The 9,339-nt window shown below is 43.4% G+C and overlaps 1 protein-coding gene across 1 annotated transcript in view; it reads right to left on the reverse strand.

Moving 5' to 3' along the window:
• LOC138573254 (AP-1 complex subunit mu-1) overlaps nucleotides 1-7,369 on the reverse strand; it is a 629,275-nt gene extending 621,906 nt beyond the window's left edge. Inside the window, exon 1 of the mRNA XM_069649323.1 lies at nucleotides 7,199-7,369. Coding sequence (XP_069505424.1) covers nucleotides 7,199-7,240 — 42 coding nt within the window. The 5' untranslated portion in view covers nucleotides 7,241-7,369. The remainder of the gene's footprint in view (nucleotides 1-7,198) is intronic.
• Nucleotides 7,370-9,339: the final 1,970 nt, after the last annotated feature.

Genomic DNA, 9,339 nt, shown 5'->3' on the forward strand with positions numbered 1-9,339 from the left:
AGGCAGGGCTAAGAAGGTGGGCGGGGCTTGTGCCAGGTACCTAGATCCACTTGCTCCCCATCTGCAAAGGGAAAGAGGCTGGAGGGCTCCTTAAGTAGAGAAACAGAGCAGCAAGCAGGAAGGCACCAGGTGGGCGGGGCTTGCTAAGTGGTGAAAAAGAGCGGCAGGCAGGCACCAGGTGGGTGGAGCTTAGGCCAGGTGACCTAGATCCACTTGCACCTGCTCCCCATCTGCCTATGAAGATGGGGATGAAGCACCATTACCACTTCGGTTCTATTCTACATCAGCCCGAGGATTACCCTGCCCATGAGGAAATGGCAACATTGTTGCTGTATACATGTCTAAAACATCCATGCCCCACACATCGGCACGATCAGCGGGAATACAGTATAGAATCTGCGTAGGTAGACGGCACTCGAGAGTCGACAGATCCAGAAAAGGATGGCCCAAACACCTGCATAACTGCATGAAGCCCCTGGGACACTGAAAAACAGAATACAGCACTGGCGATCTGAGCTTCCCACTTCCCTGACGAGATCACCGATCATGTCCGATTGCACAAGCAGCTGCAACAGAGTCAATCGATCGCCTGAACACCCAGCATACAAGGGAGTAACAGGAGAAGGACCTCGTACATGGCAGCTAGCCTGTGCCCATCTCTATGGGGAGAACCGACAAAACTCCCACACAGACCTTGCCGCTGGACAGAAGAGTTCCCCCAAAACTGATCCCCACCTTAGGGTGCTGGTGTCCACAATAAAGATCTTGAATCTCATGAAGCTTCCTGAAACCCCTTGAAACCTGCTGCAAGTTTCTGGGCTCCAGTCACCATAATTCAAACCCAACTTCATATGACAGCCTTCCGGATCTCGAGACCAAACGTGAATTGCATCCATCCAGATGGGTTCTATAATGCGAAGCTGTGGGAACGCCTTGCGCCCACAGGTCTACCAAACCTTTTGAATTGGCTTTTCTGCACCATGTCCCTTTTTCTTTGCAGATCCGATACACTGTTCTCACTATCTCTGCACAGAGAAGTGAGCCTCTAGAAAAAGGTTGAACATTGAATTTGTACCCCATCTTCATTACATCGGCCTTGCATATATACGCTGCCTAATTAGTCTGGGCAGAATATGCAACTATTGATCCGCAGATACATACATTTATCAGTGCGGTCTTTCCTCATTGCAGAGTCCAGTTTATTGTCAATTGTGCCCAAGATGTAATCTGCTGTCACTGAGGAATGGAACTCCAGGCTTCAGTAACGCAAGACCACATGCAACGTGGTTGGTAAGGATTCCTAAAGAACCCAATGTTGTGATACTGCACATACTGTCATACTACTGGTTCCCCTTCTGGACCACGATCTTCAAGACAGTTGACACTTGGCGATAGCAAACAGTACCACTTCCATAGCCATGGCCCCCTCTTCAGATTCCGACAACGAGTGAAAATGGTGAGAATATTATTTTCTTGGAACTCATTTACCTTTATTGAACCTTGTCTTCATGTTACCAGTAACAATGAATTACATCTCCTCGTTTCCTCCTCCTTTGGTGGACCTAAAAGCAGATGCGTCGGAAAAGTACGTCAGGGCAACCCTCCTTCTCTCCACGTACTACATGTGCAAACTTTAAATACACAACGTTTCTCTGAGTAGCTCACGCTGATGAGAATCGCAAACCAGAGCACCCCCTCCCCCCCCCCCCAAGGCAAAATTATCAGTTCCTATATCAGCAGCTTCACTTTGACCTCTTTAATGCAAAATGGTGCTACCATTTTAAAACGGTTGCCAGGCTCACTCGACTGATGTGGGTTCTATTGGGTGACCTGCTCTCACTGTGTATGGTGGGTCAGGTCCGGCATCTTTAGGAGTGCATCATTCCCCTTACTCTATATACCTTAGTATGCAAGATTGGATACAGCCTCCTCTGCCCACACCCCTGCCCTGAATACACATGGATGGAACTGGCCGCTGAAGCCTAGCAGGAGTAGGTTCTGGCCGGAGTAGGTTCTGGCCCTTCCATATAGAACATGCAGACGGAAACCGTGTACAGCCTATTCTTTACTTGTACCCCCTGCCTCATATGCCCCCACAGCAAGCAGAAGGGGGAGCTGTGCCCTCAGTGCATTACTTGGGACCATATCAACACTTGTATCTAGGAAACCTGTGGGCAACAAAGCCAGTGCCCACCGGTTGCTCATTAACTCGACGAATGAACTGCTTGTATCGACAGTGTGCGTAGGTATGGCGCGTTCCCTTTAACTATGGTCTCCCAAAAAGGCCCTGTACTCTTGCACCCTGCAGAAACAGGATTGGTACTTTTTATTTAAACCTTGGGCTATTTAAGTTACACTGTTGTGTGGGAGGTCTGGGTGGCCTCACTCTGCACAACTCTTACCACACCCACAAGGCCCCATAAATATAAGCCCAGCAGGAGCGTAATCTGGGCCCTATGTAACTGCTTATTTGTACGCGTGAGATGGAGCAGTTTCTTCTCTGAATTCCCCAATCCCTTCACCGATCATTCAGTCCTGTCCCCCTCAAGCCCAGCAGGAGGTGTAGTTACCATGGGGCACAGAGGATCAAAGAGGACTCACCACACACCCTTACCCACTTCAACACCCAGAAGTACCGATCCAGTCACCCAGATCTACCTGAAACAATTACAGGACCCTCTGTAAATTAATGGGATTGAACTCTGCCTACTTTGGCCCATTGCTCAATCCTGGCAGCAGGGGTGAACCCCATTTACTGGTAAATATGCTGCCTTCAGAATAACTGCAGGTAGCTTCCATATTTTAGTATTTCTAGCTTCCGTAAACCCAAAGAAGGCCACACCAATAGCTCAATGTAAAAAAGCAAGGTCAACCCCAACACCCCCCCCAATCTCGGTATGCCGCCTTCACTGTTACATTGCTCAAGTCCAGCAGGAATGGCAAAGTACTGACCCGTAGAATGGCAAGGAATCCCAATGAGAACCTGGGCTAGGATTATGTAGAGCCTAGTATATCTGAATAAGCAAGCCAAGCAGGAGCACAGAACCTGGATAAAATACACCTGCGTCAGAACACAAACTACAGCCTGCTTATAGGTTCCAGGAAAGATTTGCATGTCTAGATGAAGGAACCCTATAGACCTTTCCTGGAGACCTCTCCACCTTTGTGTGTAGACGGGAAAAAAAAACAAGTTGAAGATGGTGGAGGGATTTATATCACGAGCGGGTGAGAAGCCTTCACAAAAATTCCCAAGATGCACTTTTATTTATTTATTTCCTGTTGCATCCAGTTCTAAACGAGCTCAATCATTAAAATGTTGATATTAGAGGCTTTTGTAAACCTTGATGCTTTTTGCAAGATGATATCTGCAATAGTGCTGTATGTGTGTCTAATTAGGTTAAAGAACGTGATTTGCTCATTGATTTTTCTAAAATTTCAGACACTGCTATGGCGGCTATACTGCATATACCTAATACAGAGTTACTTCCCGAGGTTTTGTCTAAGAAGTCATTACCGACATTGAAATAATGGAGTGCCAGAACATTATTCCATCTGTTCGGGTGCAAATTCATGCAGAAATTAGTCTCGATTTGTCAGTTACCGATTCAGCTGTGACGTCTGATTCGGAAATAAATTGTTGTGAAGAGGACGTTGCAAAAACACTGACTACATAAGAAATTGAGGTAACTGTCCCACTTCTGAGCATTTATAGCGATGGAAAGATTGTGGAAGTTGCGTTAATTCCAGATACGTAGGTTACCTTGCAAAGTCCTCCTTCTCCAAATTTCTCCTGCTCCCCGATTTTGTATGCCGAGTCTTTAGATTCATCAGCGTCCTCAGACATTTCTTATGCCACCCCTACCCAAAGAAGACCTTTGAATACCACGCAAGAGTCATTGCAGCGGATTGAAATCATCCTTGCGGTGATGTGTTTGGCTAGATTATATGAAGACTTAAGACGCCAAGATGGCGAATATGCTAATTAAGCCAATTGCTGACCTTGCAACTAGAGATGAGGTGATCGAGGGTCACATTTAATTGACAAAAGAATGTCAGTGTGAATAAAACTCTCTGGGCACCATAAGACTAAAATTCATTACAATAATTATCCTGTGCAAGAAATGATATAATTCAAACTTGATCAAGAGACCCATAATTAGTCATGGGTCGTCTATTAGTTTACATAGACGACTTAAGTTTGCCATCTTGTGAGAGTCAAATCTGCACAGAAGTATTTGAATAGAATTAAATAATCAGGGCTTGAATGTATGGTGTTTTATTCATTTTGCGCGTTGCTCCCAAATTGGAAAACTAGATTGCTAAATACCAACAAAACTATAGGTTAATGCCACTACTGGACTTTTGTTCTGTGCCTTCCATTATACCCAATTATTTTTAACTGTATATAAATTTAGTTAAGACCAAATGTTAGCTAGACTAACATCTTCTTTTAATATAATTGTATTAGCCTTTAAAATGGTTATTAACTATCTTTGTAATTGAAGAATGTCACTATTAAAAATAACATTGAATTTGTGTGATTTATGTAAAACTTGTGCAATATTGAAAGGGTTGAATTTAAACCAAATCAATAAATAAAATAAAACATTTACAGATGTGTGTGTGGAGAGGGGTGTGGGCGGGAGTCTTTCCCAGAAGGATGCCTGTACAATAGCAACATTTGGATAACCAGTTTTCAAACAGTTTGTGAAAATTGTCAACAAAGTGGGTCAAAACAAAATTATATATGTCATTTACAAAAAGGGAGCATTAACCTTGGCGGGGGGGCTTCCAACTAAATCCAAGTACTGTACAAATATACAAAATTACATTATCACACAGACCTGGTGGTGGCATCAGATAGATGGGAGGTTACACAAGTAGAAAGAATATGTTAGGAGTCGGTGCTCTAGATAACATCTTGGAGGTTGGAGTATTTGCTTCCCTATTTTAAACCTTTTAAAGTAATTGTGAGCTCAAGGCAGTAAAAAATGTGTTTTCTCCTTTGCAAGAATGTAAACATGATGCGACATCCAGACCTCAACTGTATGGAAATCATCATGTGCCAGCGGTCCACATGACGACAAAAAAAAAAAAATCAAGTTTCCCTCACAATTTACAGATAAAGCACAGCGCGAGGTAGCACAAGCACCATCTCACAAATGAACAAAGCACCAACACACCAAGCTTCCCCAGAGTTTACCACATTGACACCAAGTTATGGCTGAATGGGTGTTTAAACTAAACACGGCATACTCATCTGTGCCCCATTCAAGATTTTGAGGTGGGAATATTTTTTTTTTTTTTAAAAAACACACTGCTTTAAGAATGAGAGTGCATCTTAAAATTGTACCAGTACAAATGACTTGCCTCAGCAAGACTGTATAAATTATGCCAAAGGCAACCAGAACATGACAACTTGAAAATGAAAAGAATACAAACAAAACAGATGTCTAGCTGCAAACAATGTACATTTGTGGAAAACATTGTATATATTAATGAGTATGACCACACCACATAGGTGCATCTTGATGATAAATGCACACAACACAGGAACTTCTAAAAATACTTTGTGCAATGCATGCATTTACTGGAGAAAAAAAAACAATGTGTTGCAAAGGATACTTCCAATTTTAACTGTTTTCCATTTTATTTCCGATATTCTAAAATTCCAGGGAAATAAATATGCATGCATAATGGTTCCCTCTTTCAGCAACTAGAGACAGACAACGAACAAGAAATGAGTAGAAACAACCCCTTCCTTATCTCGCTGTGTGCACTGAGCCCTTCACAAACAGCAGAGATTAATTGTACGTTTTCAGACACTACTCCATGGATTGCAAATTCATCTATCCATATAAGAATCAAAAAGGATGTGCTCTGGTTCCCATCAAGTCACCTGCCTTTTGCTCTCAACTGATGCATAAATGATACGCATGTGCTATATTTACAAGATTGTATTGTGTAAAAATGCCTTGCATGATATATATATATATATATATATATGTCTGTTATGAGTAGTATGAATATAGTATGGTTAACACTCCCTTCCAAGCAGCTGTGTCAAGATGCAAAGGAAATTATATTGGGCACCTTTCATCTGCCTTTGTAACGCTTTATGTTGGATAAATATACTGTAGTCTATGACGCTCAGTGACAGCACTTCCTAAGATGGCATGGGGGAAGAGGTGTCAACAGTGACATGACATCACGTCCTTGGATTTTCAGGGCCACAGGGCGAAAAATAATCACATAGGTATGTATACTTGTATGGAGCCAGTCGGCCTAGAAAGTGAAAAGTAGCACCTGGTTTCAACAGAACCATGTTCTTCTAGGATACAAGCAGGAGCTAAATAACTCACTAATGTCGAACCCTGGGCTCAAAGCGCGTGTGTGATGGCACTTCTGCTACTCTGGACATTTATTAGTTTCATATCAATACCCCAGCCAGCCAATACTTTTGTGAATCTGGCACCCATGTCTTTGACTTCTTGTCCATTCATACCACTAGGACAGCCTGCGGGAAATGCTGTTACACAGTTGTGAGTTAACTGCTCTCAGCCCTGAACACAAGGAAGGAGAGTAAACGTAAACAGCCTAACAGACAGCCCCCCCACCCAAAAAATAGATAATGCCACACACACGTACGTACGTGGTGGAATCCCATTTTCCCGCAAGCGATGACTTCTCCCCTGAAACCTAAATGTTTTTCATAGTAAGGCCAAGACACGCCATATAGCGATCTTGTGCGACTCTCCGTCAAACCAACACCTGGGAACAAACGTGAAGTGAAATGCTTACAGATCGAGCAGGTGTCACCACGACCGCTACACTCCCAGCGCGTATCTGCCCTGCACTCCACCCCTCGTCAAACTCATTGATGTCCTTTTTTGACAAACCATCAGTTACAGTACAATTGGCGGCTTCATGACGCTGTACGGCATATAACACAATCCTCACAAAAACCTCACTTACTGGACAAAAAAAAAAGAAAAACAACCAACCATGGGACCTCCTAGCCCACTAAACCGCAGGAGATCTGCGGCTCAATGACAGCCGCCTACCCATTCACGTAACGGCCAGGTCTCCTACAGCTGTGGCCACTGTCTCGCAAAGTGCTTGCAACTGCACCCAAGAAGCAGAGGCCTGAAAAGATCCCAGAAGCAGCGGTTTTACACGGCTCAGTGTAGACCCTTACCTTCCCCTTTAGGTCCAGCACGTAGACGGCGCTGGCAGACATGGCAGCTAGCGCAAGACTGGGGGTTCTCGGCTTCGGTCCCTCTTAACGCTGTACCCGTTATCACTCAGCTGCTGCCATACCCGCTACTTGTGTGAACCAGCACTGCCAGGCTACAGAAAGGAAAGAAGGGCAAACGTTAGTTTGCAGGCATGCATCACCCTGTCCCCTCCCGAGGCGCCTGGATACTGACAGGAGAGAGAAGAGGCGAAATAATCCGTACGTTAGCAAAACAAACATCAATGTAACAGTTAAAAAAGATCAGCGCAATTATATCAAATGACATCATTTTGCAAATCTAATTAATGTTTCAAGAAAATTCTGCACACGTGTAACTGTTCTTGCATTTTCTTTACCGTTGGAAAAAATACAAATGTTACAAAATAAACGATTATGTGGCAGTGCCTGTAATAATACATCGCTATCGGCGTGTTGCTTACTTTTTTTTAATAAAGATCGCTGTACTTTGAAGGCTTGAAGTACCTTTTAAAGATGGCAGACATGTTCAATAGGCGGTCCATAGAACGGCATGCTTGAAGCCTAGCTTTGTATTAAATACGGTAAAAGCGGCAGCCATCTTGAAAGGCAGTCATAAACCAAGTGTTTCATCCCCGCCTAGTACACAGATGTGTGCAGTCGATATGGCGAGGCAGGGAGGACAAGGACCACTCAATATTTCAGCATCCGCAAAAAAATCGGTAACAATTAGGGATTTAAATATTGTGTTATTGGTCTATTTAAAACAGCATTCGATGAAAAGCCTTTCATTCATTCTTGGTAGATTGCATAGTTTTCGAGCTGCGTTTAGAGCAGTAGGAGTAGGAGCCGAATGTGGCATGTGTCATGTGCCAGTGACACGTGCCACCCTTCTCGTTTAGAGGGATCCAAACTCAATGTGGTCACCACCACCAGCTTACCAAAGTGTTAAGAAACACGTAAGTATTGTGACATATGTGCTGCCCCGTTTTGTAAATTTGGAAGCAGTTACGCGATTGAACAAATAGTGATCGACAATTGCAAGCGGCTGATTTAATGTTTGTGTATAAACTAACATTCCCCGTTCCATTAAGCAGTTTCTATCCCAGTCTTGTTTTCTTTCTTAGAGTTTTGGAACTTGCAGCCCTTCTTTTATCCATGGCTTTAAGTAGCCTAGGTCCAGCGGGGGCTGAGCCCCAGCAGTCTCCAGAAAGGGCTGCGGAGCTAGAAAAGGGGAAAATTAAGCACTGCTGACTTCTGAATGCTACATACATTAATTTCGACAAGCAATGTACACACTTATGATTAATGCTGAATTTCTACTCTTTCGAAACATTAAGGTCTGCATGCTGAGTCTCCACTGCTGCACATAGCTTTTCCATATCAGTACCGACCCGACGGGGCTCTCTATCTTAGTTCTCACCAGTATAGACAGCAAGAATGAGCTACCCCCAGGAACTTCTCTCCAGCTACCGGTTCGACCTTGAAAAAGACCTGTATTATGGTGAAAGGACGTGTCGGCTTTCGTTTGTAAATGGATTAATTCACATATTCATACTCTACGTGCATTGATGTCTCTATGTTTGATAATTTCAGTTTGATGACACATTAAATTATACTTTTTGTTCACAACACCTTTTCCACAAGCATAGTTGTATCAGGTATTTATTTATTTTGTTTTAATTCTCGTAGATCACCACATGTCTGTGGGCCTCAGGGCGCACAAAGAACGGAGACAAGACAACAGGTGGGGCATAGGATCAGATTATTTTTAACTGTGTTGTTCAGGCCTTCAGAATGTAGACCAAGCGCAGGTGATTCCACAGTTTATCTACCCCCTTGTAGTTAACAAGCAAACACTATGCTTTTGGCATGGCTTAATAAATGGGAATCTGATCAGCAGTTTACCCCATCAGAGATGGAATTATCCATATCACTTTATTATTTAATACAAATAAAAAGAGCTAGGGCTTTCACGCCCTTGCCAAATGGCAATTCGTCACATGCCCCCCAGTCATAAAAGTAAGGGTCAGGCTTATCCTCAAGGTGAGAAAATAACTGAATGCCATCTGCACCAGTATGTTGAGGTCCAGACTTAAGCAGCCTGTCCATTTTAACTCTCTGTA

This window comes from Ambystoma mexicanum, chromosome 1p (assembly GCF_040938575.1).
Source record: "Ambystoma mexicanum isolate Mex_15411 chromosome 1p, UKY_AmexF1_1, whole genome shotgun sequence".
Classification (NCBI taxonomy): domain Eukaryota; kingdom Metazoa; phylum Chordata; class Amphibia; order Caudata; family Ambystomatidae; genus Ambystoma; species Ambystoma mexicanum.